This window comes from Cervus elaphus, chromosome 25 (genome assembly GCF_910594005.1).
Source record: "Cervus elaphus chromosome 25, mCerEla1.1, whole genome shotgun sequence".
Lineage (NCBI taxonomy): Eukaryota > Metazoa > Chordata > Mammalia > Artiodactyla > Cervidae > Cervus > Cervus elaphus.
The window spans coordinates 20,923,998-20,947,435 of NC_057839.1; the positions used below are offsets into that span (position 1 = coordinate 20,923,998).

The 23,438-nt window shown below is 38.3% G+C and overlaps 1 protein-coding gene across 2 annotated transcripts in view; it reads right to left on the reverse strand.

Annotated features, from left to right (window-relative positions):
- The window catches only part of ZSWIM6 (zinc finger SWIM-type containing 6), a 211,403-nt gene that overhangs the window by 83,283 nt on the left and 104,682 nt on the right, over positions 1-23,438 (reverse strand). Inside the window, exon 1 of one of the 2 annotated variants that reach the window (XM_043887581.1) lies at positions 14,634-14,950. The exons of the other annotated variant lie outside the window; for it this stretch is intronic. Coding sequence (XP_043743516.1) covers positions 14,634-14,766 — 133 coding nt within the window. The 5' untranslated portion in view covers positions 14,767-14,950. Of the gene's footprint in view, positions 1-14,633; positions 14,951-23,438 lie in introns of those variants that run through there. 2 annotated transcript variants of the gene reach the window in all.

Consider the following 23,438-nt stretch of genomic DNA (forward strand, 5'->3'; position numbering starts at 1 on the left):
TCACTCAAACCTCCCTCCCCTAGCACCTTACAAGTTTAAAAAAAAAAGAAGCTATTTAACAGACATGCTGAAGTATTTTACCCAGCCATATGAAAACACTTACTGCAGTATACCACCATCACACCTATATATCTGTATATACATATACCACTTCAAAACTATACCTAAATCACAGCTCTAATAAGCCATCATTACACTATTTTAAATCTGTGGTATAGTGGCTCAGACGGTAAAGAATCTGCCTGCAATGCAAGAAGATTCCAGATCTCTGGAGAAGAGGACAGCTACCCACTCCAGTATTTTTGCCTGGGAAATCCTATGGACAGAGGAGCCTGGAGGGCTACAGTCCATGGGGTCGTAAAGAGTCAGCCACGACTGAGTGACTAACACTTTCACTTTCATACTTGACCAAAATCAAGTAGTTTTCTCCCCCACCATCCCACCTTTTTTTAAACAATTTTTTAAAATAGAGTATAGGTCAGCTCAGCTTTCTTCTCAACAAACTCTTCCCCTTCCTTCCACCTTTATTCCAGGCAGTCCCAATACAGCAATGTCTCTGAGGAAAGGCAAAGCCCACTAAAACCTGAAACCAACACCATAGCTGAAGTAGCTCACAATGATGATCTTCTTTCCTATCATAGAGCAAGTGAAAGTGAAAGTCGCTCAGTTGTGTCCAATTCTTTGGGACCCCATGGACTATAGAGTCCATGGAATTCTCCAGCCAAGAATACTGGAGTGGGTAGCCTTTCCCTTCTCCAGGAGATCTTCCCAACCTAGGGATCGAACCTAGGTCTCCCGCATTGCAGGCAGATTCTTTACCAACTGAGCAATCAGGGAAGCCCATCACACAGAGTAAAGCTGGTACAAACATGCTCACTTGCACATATAGGTGGCACAAAATCACGAAGTGGCAAGGGACCTTAGAGGCTGGATAACACTTAGAACCACACAGGAATTCTCCACAACCTCATGACCAATGGCTTCAGACCACTGATTTGAAGGATCCAGCAATGAGACACTCAAGCCACGCAAGCAGCAGTTCCTCATGGATAGCTTCAGCTACAGCTCACAGCCACCTGGAAACTGTCTCCCACTGCCACTGCCCCCGTCAGTTAGTCCTGTCCTCTTTGGTGAGGGCATAAACTGCACTCACTCCTTTTCCCTAAATATGGAGAGTTATCCTGAATTCTTTTTGGCACACCATGCAGTTCCATCTACCCCCTCTGAAAGTCACATGGAGACGACAGTGATAAACTTTAAGGGGAATCCCTTTAAAAACCTTCAGGACACACATTTACCTCAGGATTAAGTACCTGACAGAAACTTGAATGTTACAAATGTAATGAAGCTTCTCTCAGCCTTCCACTATCTATGCTACTTGAATTAAACTTATCTAGTGACTTAGCAGCAGCAGGCCACTATTTCTTCATTCTCTCCCAGTGGGAACTCTGGGAGGGGGGATGCACTTGGAGCTGCAGAGATGTGACAGGGGAATGACAGTCAGATGATGCCTAGAGTTCACATGTGGGGCATCTGAACCCTGCTTATTATCACCTTCAAGGGAGGGCCTCCTTTAGGCCAGGGAGTTGGGAAAAACATTATTCAACTTACAAGAAATCTTTCAGAGTAGTATAACTTTATCTTGATAATTCATATTCAGCAACACAGTGGAAGGAGAAAAGTGCTGTAATTTTTTAACCAAATTATCAATTTAAAAGGTGCATTTCCAAAAATCAAATCACTATCATTGCTTTGTAATAAAGAGATCTGATAACTGTAATATGGTAATGTTTGGTTTGCCCATCCCTATTCCCAAATGGATATTCCAGTTTCCTGTTATAATCTTTTGGTCAAGAAGTTTTTGTGGGGGCTTCCCTCGTGGCTCAGAGGTAAAGAATCCGCCTGCCAATGCGGCAGACAAGGGTTTGATCCCTGATCTGCGAAGATTCCATATACCTCGAAGAAAGCCCGAGAGCCACAACTACTGAGCCCATTCTCTAGAGCCTGGGAGCCATAACTACTAAGCCCACATGCCTAGTCTGTGCTCTGCAATGAGAAGACTGGGCACCATAAGGAAGAGCAGGCCCTGCTTGCCACAACCAGAGAAAGCCCACGCAAAACAAAGGCCCTGCACAGGCAAAAAAAGATTTAAGTTTTTTTGAAAACCACAAGTAAAGATACATAGCATATGTGATCATATTTTTTAAAAATTTTCAATGCATTTTCCCATGAGAAAAAATAATCACAAAAAAGTAAACATCAAGGAACATTTCAGAAATAATAATAAGAGCAGTATGCCTTTTTATATATCAGTGCACTAAGAACTTACAATAATTAGAAGATCATGCATGGCACAGGCGTAGATTAAGACAAAATAGAAAAAAAAAAAACACACACAACGGATTATAACAGAATCTAGAAAGTTTCCAAGTATATTCTGTATATTTAGTGCAAAGGATCTGTTTTCCACCTATCACATATATATGTGTACAAAAGAAACTAGTTGTCACCACAGAAAGATAGTTTTCATAAACTAACCATTTATAAATTCAATCTCTCTCAGTCTCAGTTCAGTTCCGTCGCTCAGTCGTGTCCGACTCTTTGAGACCCCATGAATCGCAGCACACCAGGCCTCCCTGTTCATCACCAACTCCCGGAGTTTACTCAGACTCATGTGCGTCAAGTCGGTGATGCCATCCAGCCATCTTATCCTCTGTCGTCCCCTTCTCCTCCTGCCCTCAATCCCTCCCAGCATCAGGGTCTTTTCCAATGAGTCAACTCTTCCCATCAGGTGGCCAAAGTATTGGAGTTTCAGCTTCACCATCAGTCCTTCCAATGAACTGGACTGACTTCCTTTAGGATAGACTGGTTGGATCTCCTTGCAGTCCAATGGACTCTCAAGAGTCTTCTCCAACACCATAGTTCAAAAGCATCCATTTTTCAGCACTCAGCTTTCTTCACAGTCCAAATCTCACATCCATACATGACCACTGGAAAAACCATAGCCTTGACTAGATGGACCTTTGTTGGCAAAGTAATGTCTCTGCTTTTTAATATGCTATCTAGGCTGGTCATCCCTTTCCTTCCAAGGAGTAAGCGTCTTTTAATTTCATGGCTGCAATCACCATCTGCAGTGATTTTGGAGCCCCGAAAAATAAAGTCTGACACTGTTTCCACTGTCTCTCCATCTATTTCCCATGAGGTGATGGGACCAGATGCCTTGATCTTAGTTTTCTGAATGTTGAGATTTAAGCCAACTTTTTCATTCTCCTCTTTCAACTTTCATCAAGAGGCTTTTACTTCCTCTTCACTTTCTGCCATAAGGGCGGTGTCATCTGCATATCTGAGGTTACTGATATTTCTCCCAGCAATCTTGATTCCAGCTTGTGCTTCTTCCAGCCCAGCATTTCTCATGATGTACTCTGCATATAAGTTAAGTAAGCAGGGTGACAATATACAGCCTTGACGTACTCCTTTTCCTATTTGGAACCAGTCTCTCGGTTTAACACTCCTTTATTTCTCCTTATCCACCAAGTCAACACTTTAGTCTCTCTGCAAAAGTGATACTGAAGAACTTCTATCAAAGCCAAGACAACTGAGGATCCAAAAGAGTTATACAGTCTTCAAGGCTATAGTTTGACAGGTGCTTCAGAACAGATTAACTATCAAAGAAGAAGCCCTTAGCAAAACTGATGAAGCTCTCAAATAGTTTGCAAAACCAACTTTTTTTTTTTACTCATGTAGTTGTGTAAGTCAGAAGTACAACAAACCCTGATATTGTACAATTGCGCTAGGAGAAAAACCCCATATTATCCAATTTCATTATGTCAAATATTTACTACTCTCATAAAATACTTTAAAAAGCAAACTATAAGATATTGCGACCTCCAAAAGAATTCAAGAGATGTGTGAGGACACAAACACATTCGTGTCTTATAAAGTACACTTCAGTAATGTAGTATCATCAGGATTAAGGTGTTTCATGAATGTTCACTTTCTAAGTAGTAATTCTAGATTATCTTTCAAGTACCCAAACTCCTTTTCAAAATTCTACCCACTTTTTTAGAAGTATTTCTACATGGCATAGGTTTTACCTTGCCACCCTCATCAGCCGATCACTTAGAGCATTACCAGTGAAGGGGACAGCACTCCCTGCACAGACAGCTGCAGGTGGCAGGATTTTTTAAGTGAGCTCTAATTTTTTCTCTACTATCGGCTATCACAACGACTCCTCTCTCCTACAGCTATTCTTTTCCATAGAAAATTCATTCCCCTCAGGTCAGCTGCACCTCTAATTTGACTTGCTTTGTGGCAATTATTTAATACTCAGAGGCCTACTTGGGGTTTCCCCTCCTCTCTTTGAGGCTGGGATGGATACAAGAAAATTACAGAGGGGCAGTAGGTATAATACTGAGCCAATATGTAGGAGGTTCCATCAAGCCTTACTTCAGGGTTGTGCAGTCATGTATTCTGGCCTCACCGATTTGAGAAAACTGGGAATTCTACCAACTCACTTTCTCCATGTCCTAAATCATACCAGAGCACCCACAAGAGAAGCAAGGAGAATATTCCTCCTTCAAAGATCCCTAGAGATGTCCCTATAAGACATTCTCCCCCACTCCCTACACCCCACCCCACCCCACAATGGTCTTATGCCTTAGGTACTGGGTGACTTGAAACAAAGCATATTCTTGAGGAAGGATTTTGCCTTTCTGGAATTCTGACAATCCCAGATAACAAGCTGCCTCAGGACTGTAGGTGCAAAAATCTTCTACTGGGACAGTCAGCTGTTCTATATGACAGAACTGAGGATACAAGGGGGTAATCCTGTGCTCTATGGTAAACCACGGATAATTAACTTTTATTTTCAAATAACTAAAACTGAAGAAATTATGCAAATCTTTTAAAATAAATATATTTGACTTTATAAAATATAATCTGTCAAAGACAGTTAATCCCATTAACAGCAAACCTCACAGTCAAACCACTGTCTGGTCATTATGCCACCACAGAGCCCAATATAACTTTAGTATTCACATCCTCAATCTGCAGGAACCAAAGAAAAAGCATAAACCAAAGCATAGTGCTGTGTGTGCACGTGCATGAAGCTGCTTCACTCATATCCGACTCTCTGTGACCCCCAAGGACTGTAGCCCACCAAGCTCTTCTGTCCATGGGATTCACCAGGCAAGAATATTGGAGTTGCTTGCTATGGCCTCCTTCAGGGAATCTTCCTGACCCAGGGATCAAACCTACACGTCTTATGTCTCCTGCATTGGCAGGTGGGTTCTTTACCGCTACCTCTACCTGGGAAGCCCACAGTGATGTACAGGCCTTGGTAAAACACTGATTTGGATCAGGTTCTATCCACTTAAAAGCTGTGTGATCTGCACCGAGGAAACCAGATCTGAAAGAAACACGTGCACCCCAATGTTCATCACAGCACTGTTTATAATAGCCAGGACACGGAAGCAACCTAGATGCCCATCAGCAGACAAATGGATAAGAAAGCTGTGGTACATATACACAATGGAATATTACTCAGCCATTAAAAAGAATACATTTGAATCAGTTCTAATGAGATGGATGAAACTGGAGCCCATTATACAGAGTGAAGTAAGCCAGAAAGATAAACACCAATACAGTATACTAATGCATATATATGGAATTTAGAAAGATGGTAACGATAACTCTATATGCAAGACAGAAAAAGAGACACAGATGTATAGAACAGACTTTTGGACTCTATGGGATGATCTGAGAGAACAGCATCGAAACATGTATATTATCAAGTGTGAAACAGATTGCCAATCTGTTGGATGGATGAGAGAAGTGCTCAGGGCTGGTGCACTGGGATGACCCAGAGGGATGGGATGGGGAGGGCGGTGGGAGGGGGGTTCAGGATGGGGAACACATGTAAATCCATGGCTGATTCATGTCAATGCATGGCAAAAACCACTACAATATTGTAAAGTAATTAGCCTCCAACTAATAAAAATAAATGAAAAAAACAAACAAACAAAAAAGTTGTGTCATCTGAGCATGCTGTTTAACCTTTCTGAGACTTGCTCTATTTTGAGCAAAATGTGGCTAGAAATACCTCCTAGGGTTGTTTGGGGGATTAAAATGAAATAACATATGTAAAGCACCTGGCACATAGTAAAAGTGCTCATTAAATTTTATTTCCCTTTCCTTCTCCTCCCAGCTGGAGAAAAAAGGGGAGGGGTGCTGGATACATTCCCTTCATCCATAACACTTTTTCCCTCCACAGCTACGGGAATCTTCGGGGAAGGTGGAGTCTCACTCTTGAAGTAGCTTGGAAAATAAGCATGAAAGAGTATTACTTTCATACACAGAGAACTAGAGAATTTCAGGGGAGAGACTTCTTTCAAGTAACCATAGATACTTCAAAAATATTATAATGCAATGATTCTTAAAACACAGTCCAGGGATACCCACAAGTACCCGAGAGGCTTTCAGGGGAGTGCACAACACCAAAACTTCTTCATTTTTGCACTTGACCTTACTGTAGGTCAATGGTTTATAAAACTACATAAAAATCCTTAAGGGGCAAATTTCTCACATATGAACACACGAACTGTCTGCATTAATTTCACGTTAATGAGCATTAATATTTCTAGAAAGTAACTACTAAACTCTTCATTGATACTCTAAAAGTATCTTTCCCTGAAAGTTGATCTTCTGTATCTAAGTCAATATTTTAGTTGCATTTTAAAGGGGATAAGGAGAGACCCCTGATATCACAGACTGGAGAGACAACTGTTTTAAAATACAAAAAGAATTTCTGAAGGTTGCCCATTTTGTGCCTAAATGTGTATGTGCTCAGTTAACTGAAAAATGGTTACAAACTGAAAGCATTAGAAAATATCTAAGCTAAAATAAACTGGTAGACATGAAATAAATATATACTAAAAACTGCTGCTCTCAGGGCACATTCTTTTCAGAAAAATACGCACTCTGTGCATGAGGTGCTCAAGTAACAAATTCTTTGTTGAAAAAGAATTTAACAGAAGCACTGGTGTAGTACTTATACAAATACATCTTTCACCCTTTTCCTAAATGAAAAGAACCCCTGGGGAAATTAAAGGCAGAAACCAAAGCAAGTTAATGTTATGGCTGAAAGGATGGCAAGGGTTGTATGAGGTTTCTTTTAAGTTTTTAAAGCTAAATCTAAAAATGCAAGTGTTAACATTTAACACTCACATAACAAAGTATTCATTGGTTAACTAAAACCCAGTGCACTGGCTAAATGTATAGTAAATAATACCTGATTATGTGTCCCTGGTAAAATATACGAGTTAATCATTGCCCCCACAAAACCCCACTTTACTTTTCCTAACTCTGAAAACTACTGTATACAATCCAACAAGCCATGCTGCAATTATCAATTTTAGAAACAAAAAGTTTCAATTCACATGAAGCATAATTTCCAGATCACAATTCAGACACATTAAGGGCCCAAAACCAACTTGTCTAAAATATGATATCCTTTCTTTAACTACATAATTTTCTCAAAGGGAAATCCTAAATTAAAGAGACTGCATCCTGTGAGCTGGCTAATTAAATCCTCTAGCCTTAATTTCTAATACTAAAGCTTAAACAGCTTATGGAAAGACATTAGGAGATTTTGCTGGCAATTGCTAATGAAGTGATTTCCGTCTTTCAGAAAAAAAAATATTTTTTAAAGGAGAAGCTTTATTTTGAAGTCCATCTTAAAAATGCTTATTTGGAATAGAATCACTCCTACACTTCATTAATATTTGAGAGAAAGACAATGGCAAATTAATGCAAAGACCAGACTGTAAACCATAGCACACCATATAAACAACATAAAAATTTATGGAGCATGCAGTAGATGGGCCCAATCAAGAGTTCCCAGAGGCATTCCGCTCAATATTGGTTTTGTTTTCTCGTTAACGTAGAGTCTTGCAACACTTCATATAAGGATCCATATGATCAGAATAACTGTGTTAGATATGAATGGCATTACACAGTTATTTAATATTTTTCCTGAAAAAAGACACTATCCACTAATTTAGCCATCTGTAATGAGCACTCCGTGTCACCCCCGATCTTGAAGTACACAAAGGCCCCACATTACCATCAAGTGATTTTTCACAATGTATTTCTGTATTTTAACATGCATACTTGAAGGAAACAACCACTGCCCAGCCCCACATTCTGAGTGGGCAACCAGGGGAGGGGGGTGATAAATTAGAATTTGAGTTATACATACAGCTATAAAGCCATAAAGTGCTTAGGAATTTAAATTATCTGCCCCACGTCTTAAATTCCACTTTCTCTAATGCCTGTCTTCTCTAATACAAGCGAAGCAGCTCCAGACTTGCACCTTTCTTAGAGGCCAGATCAGCCAGGCCCCGTCAGGACAGCCGCCAACGCTGCCCCTACAACTAATGCTCCTGCCTCTTCCTCCTCCTCCCGCGGCCTCTCACCTGGATCTCCGACCTCCAAAGTGCACATGAAATTTGTCAGAGTCCTTTGGTGTCCAAACACCAACTCTAAGCACTTTTACACAATTTTGTCTTACTTCCCTCTGAAGGGGAAAAGGACAGAAGATCTTTTTACCTGTTTATTTCCTGTTATTGTTTACAGCAAAACAACCTTTAGAAATGCTTGGCTACTTGCTTTAGGAGCTGAGGTGAAGTACAAACTCTGGAAATGAACTGTTTATCAGAACCAAGAGGAAGGAGGAAAGTGTGCTCAGGCCCCAGAAGGGAGAATGAAGGCCTCTGTAGTCAAATTCCCCCACCCACAACCTAGAACTCTGGCTTGACCCCTCCACTTTAAATTAAAGCCTGTTTCTAAGAGTTCACCTCTCTCTCATACTGAATTAAGCTGGAAGCAGAGGTCTGTGACATCATCTGAGGTAGCAGAGTTCTGCAGCACCCTTGTCACAGAGGACTGTCCTGGAGAAAATATTCAAGAAGCATCCTTTAGATGAAAGAAAGCACAAACTCTCTTATACTCTTGGTAGATGCAACATATAGTCTGGTGGATCTCAAACTGGCATGTGCATCAGAGTCACCTACAAGACTTGTTATAACACAGATGCTGGGCCTCACCCATCATCCCAGGTGGTGCTGAAGCTGCTCATCCAGGGATCACTGACCTAAGATGATTACAATCCAGTCTAAACAAGACTTTCCTAGTAAAAATATATTTAAGTAAACACAGTAAACAGAAGAGTAAGTAATATATAATTTGTGATTTAAAAATGTATACAATCTCTAGTCTATCATGTAACCTAAATGTTTCCAATTCCAAACGTGATTTATTAAACTGGCCTGAGCATTACAAAAATAAATAAATAAATGAATGAAAAAAACCATTTATTTAAAAAATGTATCAGTATCATAATTGTTAACATTTATAGTTACTTCACCTGTTTGAAGTAAAACCTTCATTAAAAATCTAAACAAAAATATAAAAATTTTAAAATAGTCAATCATAGAGTATTTACTTTTACAAAGAGATTGTTTTGCAATGTCCCATGGTATTCCTCATAATTGAAGGGTCTTTGTGTATTCAAAACACTGGGAAGACCCAGAGGAATGGGATGGAGACGGAGGCGGGAGGGGGGATCGGGATGGGGAACACATGTAAATCCATGGCTGATTCATGTCAATGTATGGCAAAAACCACTACAATACTGTAAAGTAATTAGCCTCCAACTGATAAAAATAAATGGGAAAAAAAAATCCAATTAATGGGAAAAAATTTTTTCGCTACTATTTAAGTAACACATTTTTTGCCTAAGGCAAAATGTACCCTGTGTGAGAAAGCCAGAGGCAATAGAATATGCAGAATAACATAGGCAGAATTTTAGGGTTAGAACTTTCTAAAATAAGATGTTCTATTAAATAACCTTAGGCAAGTAACAGTCTTGATTTTCTCATCTATGTTATTGTTTAGTTGCTTAGTCACGTCTGACTCCACAACCCCATGGACTGTAGCCCGCCAAGCTCCTCTCTGTCCATGGTATTGCCCAGGCAAGAATTATGAAGTGGGCTGCCATTTCCTCCTCCAGGGGATCTTCTTGACCCAGGGATCAAACCCATGACCCCTGCACTGCAGGTGAATTCTTTACCCCTGAGCCACCAGGGAAGCCCTTTCTCACCTTTAAAAAGAGATTCATGATATCTATCTTGCAGGACTGCTGACAATGTGTATAAACTACCACAAGGATTCTTTCTACAGAATGCCTATTATCATTATTGTAATAGAAATGTCACATGCTCATGCCTGCACCTGCTGTTGGAAATGTCAAGCTCTCAAGAGCATGCTGGCATTTCTATTACAATAATGGACAAGGGTTTGCTGTTGCTGCAGTAATTCTACTCATACATTCAAACTTCCAAATTAATAGAACTGCTATGACTTCTAAAAATTTGTTGCTATTTTATATAGCACAGTTTGAAAATGTGATTTGACGCCAAACGGAAGAAAAAAGCAGGGGACTGAAAAGATTTAATTTTGTCTCAAACAACTTCCAGTTACCCCAAGTAATAGTAATGTTTCACTCCTCACTTTGATGAGCTCTCTACTAAAACATTTTTTTTATCCCTAATGTTTACCTTCCATGTCAAGGTAAGTAAAATTATTTTTACAGCTCAAGTCTATCTTTTCACTTAGTTAGAGACTAAAAACTGGATCCAATAATAAGCAACTTGCAATTCTTGTTGTGGAAGAAAAAGGGACCACACCACAGCTTTTGGTTTTGGTAATTTATGGCCTGTCAAGCAAAGTGAAGTCGGAGGTCCTGCTCTCCACAAAGAATCCCAGGGAACACTAGCCCTACCCGGGCGGTAGTATTGTTATCTTCCTGTCCAGAGAGATTCAGCTGAAAGAAATCCTCTCTGCTCCATGTGTATGTCTTTAATAACAGTAAAACATGCACACAACTATATACAAAATAGGGGCTTCCCTGGTGGCTCAGATGGTAAAGAATCAGCTTGCAATGCAGGAGACCTGGGTTGGGAAGATCCTCTGGAGAAGGGAATAGCTACCCATTCCAGTATTCTTGCCTGGAGAATTGCATGAACAGAGGAGGGCTGTCCCTGGCGGGCTACAGCCCATGGGGTTGCAAAGAGTCAGAGAGAACTGAGTGACTAAGCATGTGTGCACTCACACACACCCACACCTACACAAAACAGACAGCCAACAAGGACCTACTACATAGCACAGGGAACTAAACAGTCTGTAACAAACTATAAGGGAAAGAATCTGAAAAAGAGCATATATATATATGTGTGTGTGTGTGTATATATATATTCCTGAATCACTATGTTGTACACCTGAAACTAACACAATATTGTAAATCAACTACACTTCAATAAAAAATTATTACCAAAAAATATAAACAAACATGTCTTTAATAAGGAAAAAAGAGAATGGCAAGGTAGATGTACTAATAGAGATACATTTTTCTTAAATACACAGTGATAAAAGAGAAGCAGACAGACTTTGGTTCAAAACGTGGGTGACACATTAATATTAAGACATTTCCACCCATGCATCAGAGCAGTGTGATTACAGATGATTTTTTTTTTTATTTAACTTGTTTTTGTTGATGTAGAGATAGTGTGTTTCTAAGATTTCTACAACACAAATTACTTATAAGAAAAAAAAGTTTTAGCTAAAATTGGATAAGTGCTCAAAGTCCTCTTCAGTAAAGAATTTGCTACATAAATGATGTCCATCAAACATTCTGGGAGCCTGGCAATGACCACATACCAAGTTCAAACACTGAGGGTCATTAACGCCATCAGTGCAGCTCTGTCTACTGACTGGCCCAGCCTACTCTCATAACAGGACACTCCCAGGCTCTCCTTAACCCGTGGATGCTTGGCTCTCTTTCAGGTCAGCCACACTTCAGAGAAGATGGATTATGCACTCAAATGAGACAAGAAGAAAGAGGCTGGGCTCCTGGTTCTAATTTCAGCCATTATCCAGTTAGCCTCATGCGCAAGTTACTTAATAACATCTATTTCTTGTTCCCTCTTCTTTCCTCATGTATTAAATAAAGGAAATAGATTACATTAGATGATTTCTAAAAATAGTGTGTAGGTAGGCAGCAGTAATGGAGAGCTACCCAAGACAAGAGGAAGGATGGTAGTTACCAAAGTCACTCACACAAGACCTCTGACCTGCCTTGACTGCTATAGAATTGAAGCAATGGTCACCTCAAAGGACTTGAAGCTATGGCTCAGAGGAGGGGAGAGGAAAATGATAGACACTGCTATAGGTGCAGTCACATATATGTCATTGGCATGTGGGGAGAATTTTTTTAAAGTTCTGAAATTCAATATAGAAGTAAATATTTAATTTTTATCTACATAATCTTCAGCCATCTGTCTATAACTGAGATGCTTACATATTTTGCTTTGTTTAGTATCTAAAATCTAAACCTCATCTTTAAAGTCTCAGACTGCATAAATATAGGTGAAGTTTATTACATAGAATGTATAAATTACCAAAAAATATGAACCATAAAAGAAAGTTCATTAAAAATGAAATGAAAAGACTGGACCATATTATCAGCTCTGCCTTCACCACCTAAATATTAGCATTCTTTCCTTTACTATCCATTAAATATCATGAGATATTAAACATTATGAACAACCACTTTCATAATCTTTTAACTTGGTAACAGGTAATATACAAGTCTCTATGGGAAGCATCCACGAATAACACAAGGATTTCAGTTCTGAGAAGTCACTGGATTACTGGGCAATTAATAGCTAAGAAGTCAGATCAGAGGTGGGTTCCAGAAGGAGAACCAGTACAAACCTTTATTTCCCAAATTGTGTTCTATGCATTATATAAGTCTGGATCAAGTTGCATCCAGGGCCAACCATCTGGAAGTTCCAGATACATATCAGAATGGTAACAGCTCTAAGAACTCATATAGTAAACAGACTTCTGTTGAACTTTATTTACTAAAACTTTGAAGAATAACAATAGTAAAAAGTCTAGAATAGCTATAGGAAATGAAAAGGAAAACATACTGTTCAAGACGAGCAGTAGGGTTGGTAAACAGAATGAAAAGCTCAACTGAGAGTTTAGAAATCATTAAGCAGAATGGATAAATTGATAAGCTTGTTGGAACTTCTCTCCAGGAGTTTAAGCCCACCTGGACATGTATGACTTAAAAGTTGGCGATGTCTCATCATCAATATCCCCCATCTAACATTAAATAACCAATCATTTATTGCAAAAAATATATCTGATAATCCAGAGTGCCGTACATTCTTTACCCTCAGTAGTCAGGTAAAGTACTTATAATATTTTATCTTCAAATACTGAAAACATGAGTGGCAAAGCTCAAATATCTCTTTAACAGAGGACTTGAGAGTGTCTAACATGCAAATCTTGCATTAGAGTTTATTTCATAGTACAAACAGAGAAACAGTACATGATGTCCTATGAAAAGAAGGACTGCTAAGATTCTGGTAATACTTATAAGTACCTAGGACAGTGCCTGGCATGTAACACATGCTCAATATTTACTGAGTGAATAAATGAATGAATGAATGAAAAAGTAAAACTTTATGTAGTAGAGAGGTTAAGTAAAATCTGAATACTCTACCAAACTGCTCTAGCATGAATTTAAAGCTACAAGATCGAAAAGTCTGAAAACAAAGGGTCTACATACCTGACCCAGGAAGCATATGTTTAAGAGGGCTTCCCAGGTGGTGCTAGTAGTAAAAAATCCACCTGCCAATGCAGGAGACCCAAGAGACATGGGTTAAATCCCTGAGTGGAGAAGATTCCTGAAGAAGAAAATGGTAACCCACTCCAGTATTTCTGACTGGAAAATTACATGAACAGAGGAGCCTGATGGGCTACAGTCCATGGAGTTGCAAAGAGTTGGACACAACTGAGCCCACACACACACACACATATGTTTAAGTAGTATTAATTAAATTTTTATTGCAGGTAACATTAAGTGTGATATTTTTCAAAATCTCACAAAAGTACCATTAATAATAGGTAAGTATATTTTATACACACACACAATTACATACACTACCTTAAGGAGCAATTTGTTTTATTTCTTCAGAAAGCAAAGCAATATAAATGAACAGGCTTATTCTATTTTAGCTTAGGAGAGCATTTCTATTGGGTGTAGTGATGGTAACATTACAGAAAGAATCAGAAAAATGCAGGTATTGGTCTAGGACTCTAACCAAAATTCTCCTTTCAGTATCAAGTAATTATTAAAGCTGTTTGTGAACAATGATGATCTGATGTTACCAAACTTAAGGATTTAAAAAAATATTTTGAATAAAATAGACAACTCCTTTACCAATTTTGAGGCTATTGTTTATTTTAAATTAGAAATATAAACCCAAATGACTTCAAATATGAAAGAACGCTAATTAAGTGGCAATTACATATACAGTGGTTTACTATGTGTTGCAGAATAATGTGGCCGAGAATTGTCAATATAATAGGATGAAAACTGACCTGGGAGAGAGACTTGTGTTTTAATCCTAGCTCTGCTACTAATTAACTGTTTGACCTTCAGTCTTGGGCTTCATTTTCATATCTGCAAAAGCAGGCTAAAGGACTAATCAGTACTCCCTTACCTTCCCTTTTTTTTTGAGGAGGAGGAGGAGGAGGTAGGTAGGCATAGATCCCCTGATGACCTAAAAAAAAAAGGCAATAAATGCTCCCCCCAAATAGGCACAAAATTATGCAGAATATTTCACAGTTCAGCATCTGTTATCTATTCACTTATTTAGGTTAAGGGCATCCTTCTAGATTCCTCCACACTTGAAAACTTCAGATTCTAAACAAGTCAAAAGCAACCAAAATATATACACTCACATTCAAATACATGATGAAACCTAGAGTATTTTTTTTTCTTCTGCTTATAATGAACTTTTCAAGGGCTTTAAAAAAAACAATACTTAATGTTTTAGGGGTCTTTCCTGGTGGTCCACTGGTTAAGATTCTGCACTTTCAATGTAGGGGGTGCAGGTCTGATCCCTGGTCAGGGAACTAAGATCCCACATGCTGTGCAGCATGGGCAAAAAAAAAAAAAGAAAAAAAAAAAAAAAGAATTTAATGTTTTTAAAAGGTATACTCAGTTTACTTCTAAGATACTTAAAGGCACCTGCAATGCCCATGCAAGTACTCACCTATTTGGTGGCAACATACTTATCCAAGTTCAAGAGACTTTATCATCCATACTTAGAAACAGGGGACTTAAAGCCCACATAATAATGAGCATGAAATGATGCAACAAGAATAATTCGAGAACAAGTTTATAATGGGCATTAAAGGAAAATGGAATGATGATAAATAACTGGCATCATGTTGATGATTCAATGACTGATTACTATATTTCATCATAAAACATATATATTAAACAGGTAAAAATATAATAATTCAATGACATAAAAGACCAGTCAAAAGATAGTCAACTTCTTTAATCAGTCAAAATCATTATGTTTATAAAAAGCTATTTTAGTTGTCTAAAACATAAAATATTACAATCAAGGAAAATTTCACAGTTTAAAGCAAAAACAAAAAAACTGAGACATGAACTATGTGGCTAGTTTTCAGGCTTTGGAATTTTTAAGAAAAAAGCATATGGCCACACATAATAAATCAAGTACATTAGCTTAACAAATATTTCATATTGTGCATACTAATTTCTCTGGCTGTGGAATTGAACCCTGCTACCTGAAAACGTAATAAATTTGCCTCTTCTCTTTTACTTAGAAGGATAGTCAAGATATTGGAAATGGCCTCATTTCTAATAGAAAGTTGTTTCCCTGCATCAGAAATCTATAAATGTTAGGACTGTAAAATACGGTAGAGTCTAACTGGTCCTTCTCTTTCATTTCTCTCACTCCCTCTGCTCCTTCAAATTGCTTCCACACTTTCCACCTTGATTAAACACATTTGTGTTAATACCTTGCCTCACGTTTCCTTATTTTTCACTCCTCTATCAAAATTACCTTTAAATACATATGCACAGCAGGAGAAAATTCATTAGAAAGACAAAAGGAATCTTTTTCCATGGCAGCTATATTCTCCACGAACTCCAAACTCTACCCAGACCATTTATTAACTAACTAACGGGGACATCTCAGCTATTCTGAGCCAAGAATAAAGCTTTTTCTTTCAGAGACAACTTAACAGGTCTACCAAAAACACATGTCTAAGTTTATAAGTTTAAAAAACAATACCAAAGTTCAACATTTTATTAAACAAGAGGGTAAAAACATCTAAGCAAGCCAAAGAATTAACAGCCTTAAAATAATTTCTGAAAAGGCTAAGGAATTCCACTTCATTCTCTCTAATGATTCTTCCTCAAACATTTGGGTTTTGTTTTTTCCTAAATAAATACAGGAAAATTATTGTTACATGTTCTTTTTGAGAAGGCCTCTGATACATCAAATCTTTCTGCAGAACTGAATTCTCCTGGTATAACAATGACAGCCATGCTAATGATATAATTTTTAAGGGAGAAAATCAGAAGTCAAAGGTTGATACCCTAAGGGAACACTAAGCTGGTATAATCAGATTAAATGAGGATCTGATTTCATGATCATGACTTTACTAAAACAGTAGAGCTGTATGCTCAAAAAATTTGCCTGTTAATAATTCTTAAGAACAAAAGGTTCAGACTGAAAAACCGAGAGAAGATTTATTCTTGGAAGGAGCATGTTCATTTTAACAGATTCATGAAAACCTTTCAAAAACGTACCAACACTTTAACTCCCTAAGCAGTATTCAGAACCCTAACTGAACACCTGCTTGTGAGGACTCGAGGCTGCCTGGTGCACATTTACCACATTACGTCCCTCCAGCAACACTGTCAACAGCATCACTCAGCCAGGTTACTGGTCTTTTAGCGGAGGAGCTCCTGCACTGCTCTCATGGTCAAGTACCAGTCTGCTCTTTCCCTCTACTGTCTTGCAGAATTCAAATGCCCCCTTTCCAAGCTGACATTCTGCTTAATAGCTGGATCCCCTCTAGTTATCCTAAAATGTTGGCTTACATCTTTTAGGACTTTGGAAACTAGACAACCATCGTTTTTAGAGCTGTATAAAAATAAGACTAAAAAAACAATAATAATAAGACTAAATCAGATCTAAGCACAGGTCTGAGGTTTTCCTCTATTGAGCTGGGGTAGAAACTGGTGGATTTAGCTTGGCAGTTTCAGTGGTTCTTCTTTTGATTCACTGTTCTCAATTTATATCCCAAGCATTAAGTAATAATTAGAGAAAAATAAACTTTTCAAGTTTTGTGGCCTGAACTTGAAAAGGTAAAGTCTAAAATTACTTCTCACTACTAGAAATATGTGATGTGGTAACATGTTTGATTAATCGCTACTGATTAGATAATCAATATTAACAAGAAAGAGTTAACTTTTCTACCTGTTACCATATGTATCTCCGTTTTCCTCTCAGACATTAAAAAAAATACTTTTAGCATAAACAACTAATGTAAGAAGTCCAACCTAAGAAGGCTCTATGTTTTCTCAAGAAGAACATTATTTTAAAAAACAAGATGTGCCCAGGTCTTCCTTTCTAAATACCATTCTCCAATAAGAGAAACCAAAGCTTCTTGGAAAAATGATTGGTTCTAGGGCTGGGATGAAGAAAATACTGATGCCAGAAAGGAAGTGCTTTAAAAAAAAATTGAGGGAACTGTCCCATCCTGAAGAGTCCCCTTGGCCAGGATGCAACTATTTGAGCAGCAAAATAACATTAGTACTGGATTATAACTCAAGAATAAAATAAACATCTGAGTCCATACGGATACAAACTATTGAAGGAATAAATAAATAAATAAATGGAGAAGGGACACATTTTCCTTACAGAAAAATGTCAATTAAAAAATGTAGAGAGGATGAGAGAAATGAAAATCAATAGAACACCACAGTAATATTTGCTGCAGGCCAAGATACACTGATGAATGATAAAATTAGCAGGCAAAGCTTTAAAGAGAAACAGAATAATCGCACAACCTCAAAGAATTTCCCCTCTAGATATGTAACGTAAAGTCTTTGATGCTCATAGTTCCAGTAGGTGGAGCTTAATTCTCCTCCCCTTGAGTGTGGACTGGACTTTAGCAACCCCTATCTAATGAAAAGTAAAAGCAGTTTTATAGAGGAGAAATCTGTCACTTAAGCAGGTAACATGGTTAGCATAACCAACAGTAAGTCAAGTTGATATCAAGGTGCCCTCCAAAATGATGCAATGAGAATGTTGAAAATTACTGCTTCTGTGATATTCTAGCAAAATAATGCACAACCCCAATCTAACCATGAGAAGAGTGTATCAGTTCAGTTGAGCTCAGTTCAGTCACTCAGTCATGTCCGACTCTTTGCGACCCCATAAACTGCAGCACGCCAGGCCTCCCTGCCCATCACCAACTCCATGAGTTTATCCAAACTCATGTCCATTGAGTTGGTGATGCCATCCAACCATCTCATCCTCTGTCGTCCCCTTCTCCTCCTGCCTTCAATCTTTCCCAACATCAGGGTCTTTTCAAATGAGTCAGCTCTCCGCATCAGGTGGCCAAAGTATTGGAGTTTCAGCTTCACCACCAGTCCTTCCAATGAACACCCAGGACTGATCTCCTTTAGGATGGACTGGTTGGATCTCCTTGCAGTCCAAGGGACTCTCAAGAGTCTTCTCCAACACCACAGTTCAAAAGCATCAATTCTTCTGCACTCAGCTTTCTTTATAGTCCAACTCTCACATCTATACATGACTACTGGAAAAACCATAGCCTTGACCAGACGGACCTTTGCTGACAAAGTAATGTCTCTGCTTTTTACTATGATGTCTAGGTTGCTGATAACTTTCCTTCCAAGGAGTAAACGTCTTTTAATTTCATGGCTGCAATCACCATCTGCAGTGATTTTGGAGCCCAAAAAAATAAAGTCTGACACTGTTTCCCGATCTATTTGCCAGGAAGTGATGGGACCGGATGCCATGATCTTAGTTTTCTGAATGTTGAGCTTTAAGCCAACTTTTTCACTCTCCTCTTTCACTTTCATCAAGAGGTTCTTTAGCTCTTCCTCACTTTCTGCCATAAGGATGGTTTCATCTATATATCTGAGATTATTGATATTTCTCCCGGCAATCTTGATTCCAGCTTGTGCTTCTTCCAGTCCAGCATTTCTCATGAGGTACTCTGAATATAAGTTAAATAAGCAGGGTGACAATATACAGCCTTGACATACTCCTTTTCCTATTTGGAACCAGTCTGTTGTTCCATGTCCAGTTCTAACTGTTGCTTCCTGACCTGCATATAGGTTTCTCAAGAGGCAGGTCAGGTGGTCTGGTATTCCCATCTCTTTCAGAATTTTCCACAGTTTATTGTGATCCACACAGTCGAAGGCTTTGGCATAGTCAATAAAGCAGAAATAGATGTTTTTCTGGAACTCTCTTGCTTTTTCGATGATCCAGTGAATGTTGGCAATTTGATCTCTGGTTCCTTTGCCTATTCTAAAACCAGCTTGAATATCTGGAAGTTCACAGTTCACGTATTGCTGAAACCTGTATCAAGACAATTCAAATTAAGGCCCTGGAAAAGGGAATCGCAACCTACTCCAGCATTCTTGCCTGGAGAATTCCATGGACAAAGAAGCCTGGTTGGCTACAGTCCATGGGGTCGCAGAGAGGCAACCATGACTGAGTACCTAACACGCACACACTACAGAAATACCTGCCCAGTATTCTTCAAAAGTGTCTAGGTCATAAGAGATAAAGACCACTACATTGTCACAAATTAGAAGAGCTAGGGAACATAATGACTAAATACAACAGACTATCCTGGATTGGATGCTCAAAAAGGACAGCAGAAGAAACACTAGGGAAATCTGAATAAAACCTGCAGCTAATAGTACTGCACCAATGGCTAATTTCTTTAGTTCAAATAAAAGTACCAAGGTTGTGTAACATGTTAACATTAGGGGAGGCTGGGTCAAGGGTTGATGAAAATTCTGTACATCTTTCAACTCTTCTGTAAATCTGAAATTATTTCAAAACAAAACAATTTTTTTAAAAGAATATGGCATGGTTACTTAGGGCTTCCCTGGTGGCTCAGATGGTAAAGAATCTGCGTGCAATGCAGAAGACCTGGGTTCGATCCCTGGGTTGGGAAGATTGCCTGGAGGAGGGCATAGCAACCCACTCCAGTGTTCTTGCCTGGAGAATCCCTTGGACAGAGGAGCCTAGCGGGCAGCAGTCCATGGGGTCACAAAAAGTCAGACACGACTGAGCGACTAAGCACGGCACATGGTTACTTAGTCAGTGTGGTTACTTAGATCTTAGCAAACAGATCACAAATACCTAAACCACAAAGATCCTTTCAGCTGCTTTAAGGTAAATTTCTAAAGTTCCAATTTAAAGATTAAGAGGTTATTTCATAGGAAAAGAAAGGGTAGGAGGATTCTAGAGAAATACTTACACGTACATACCATGAGACATACAAAATAATTCAACTTCATAAGAATTCAGCAGCTTTGTAAAATAAAATGGGCAACCCAAATATCTATCAGCAGCAGACTTAAGTTGTGACACACTCATATGGTAGAACACGTAGAGCTGTGAAAACCCATCACATCTGGTTTCTTTTTCTTTTTTGATGTATAAGTGACACATAAAATTGCATCAGTTTTGGTGTAAAACATAATTATTCCATATTTGTATACACTGAGAAATGATCACAGCAAATCTATTTCATAACCTGTATCACCATACATAGTTCCAATTTTCTTTCCTGTGATGAGAACTCTTAACATCCACTCTCCCAGCAACTCTCAAATGTGCAATACAGCATTATTAACCACAGTTATCATGCTGTACACCACCTCCCAATGACTCCTTTATTTTTAGAAGTTTGTAGTTTTTAATCACTGTATCAAGCAACCACCAATCTGTTGTCTGTATCTATGAACTTGGTTTCTGTTTTATTTACCACATATAGTATTGTGAAATCATATAGTATTTGTCTTTCTCTGACTTACTTCACTTAGCATAAATGCCTTCAAGGTCCATCATGTTGGTGCAAAAAAAAGATTTCATTCTATTTTGTGGCTGAATAATATTCTGTTATATACCACATTTTTTTAATCCATTCATCCACTGACAGACACTTACTTAGGTCATTGCCATATCCTGGCTGTTGTAGACAATGCTGCAAAGAACATAGGAGTATGCAAGTCTTTTCATGTTATTGTTTTCATTTTATTTGGATAAATATCCAGAAATAGACTTACTGAACCATATGGCAGTTCTATTTTTAATTTTTTGATGAATCTCCACACTTTTTTCCATAGTTGCTGAAGCAATTCCCATCGACAAGGCATAACGGTCTCCATTTCTCCACATCTTTACCAAAATTTGTTATTTCTTGTCTTTTTCATAACTACTATATGAGGTGCGAGGTGGCACTGTGGTTCTGATTTACATTTACCTAATGACTAGTGATACTGAGCATCTTTTCATGTGCCTGTTGGTCATCCATGTCTTATCTGAAAAAATTTCTATTCAGATTTTCTGCCTCCTTTTCATTAAACTTTTTATCTTATAATGAAGTGCAGCCAGTTAACAATGTTGTAGTAGTTTCAGGTGGACAGTAAAGTGACTCAGCCATACATGTTTCTGCCCATCATTTTTAAATTGGTTTACTTGGTTGTTTTTTTGTTTTTGTTTTGCTATTGAGATGAATGAGTTCTTTCTATATTGTGCACACTAATCCCTTATCAGCAATGTGATTTGCAAATATTCTCTCCCATTCAGTAGCTTGCTTTTTCATTTTGCTGATAATTTCTTTGCTCTGCAGAAGCATCTCAGTTAATGCTGTCTTACTTGTTTACTTTTGCTTTTCTTGCTATTGCTTTTAGAGTCAGATCCAAAAACAAACAAAAAAAAACCATTGCCAAGACTGATGTCAAGGAACTAATGACATGAATGTATGAATGAATGGTCCAGTTTCATTTTTTCACGTGTGGCTGTCCAGTTTTTCTAACACCAGTTATTACAGAGACGGTCTTTCCTCATTACATATTCTTGACTCCTCTGTCATGAGTTAATTGACCACACATGCATGGATTTATTTCTGGGCTCGCTATGCTGGTCCATTGACCTGTCTGTCTATCCTTGTGCCAGTATCATATGCATTGATCACTATAGCTTTGTAATATAGTTTAAAACCAGGGACCATGATAGCTACAGTTTATTTCTCAAGATTGCTTCGGCTATTTGTGTGGTTTATTTTCTTTTAAATTTTTACTCTGCTGGGTCTTCATTTTGCTATGCATAACCTTTCTCTAGTTGTGGCAAGCAGAGGCTACTCTGTAGTTGAGGTGCACAGGACCCTCACTGCAGTGGCCTCTCTTACTGCACAGCATCGGCTCTCGGGCCTGCAGTCTTTGGTAGTTGTGGCACATGGGCTAAACTGTCCCACGGCTTGTGGAATCTTCCTGAACCAGGGACCAAACCCATGTCCCCTGTGGCAGGCAGATTCTTAACCACTGGACCACCAGGGAAGTCCTGGCTATTTGGTTTCTTGTGGTTCCACACAAATCTTGAAATTGCAATCATATCTGTTTCTTGGGGTTTGGGGTTTGTTTGTTTTTTTGGCTATGCTGCACAGCACATGGGATCTTAGTTCCCTGACCAGGAGTCAAACTTGAGTCTTCTGCATTGAAAGCACAGTGTCTTAACCACCAGACCATCAAGGAAGTCCTATCACACCTGTTTTAATGAATCTCAAATACAACACTTTAAAGAGGAAAAAAAAAACCAACAAGTTATGGTATATAAAGAAAGAGGCAAAATATTTAATGGGAAGAATTTTTTTAAGGCAAGGAAATGTTTAATACAAAACTCAAGGTGCTTGATGATTCCGTCTGGTGGTGGGAAGAAATAAATGAAATAAAGGTGTCTGGAAAGGGCATACAAACTGTTCCAAAGGTCCCAATAATGTTACATTTTTAAGATATGATAGTCAGTACACAAACATTCCTTGCATTTTTTGCTTTGCAACTCACAAATGTATGGTAAGTATTCTTTTATATCTATTACATATTTAATTTATAAAAAGTGTGAAGAAGTTGTTTACCTTTTAACAGATAACCATATCCTGCCAACTGAATGCAATTTATTAGGTGCTGAAATCTTTTCAATTTCTATAAAATTCCAAACTTCATCTCTTTTTAATTTAAAAAATAGCCATTTTAAAAAACACGGATATATGACAAAACCCACTACAATATTGTAAAGTAATTAGCCTCCAACTAATAAAAATAAATGGAAAAAAAAAAAAAAAAAAAAACACGGAGAAGGTATGTCAACCTTTCAGGGACTACAATGCAAAATAAAGCAAGTTTAGCTAATGAAATCCAATGTTACTCCAGG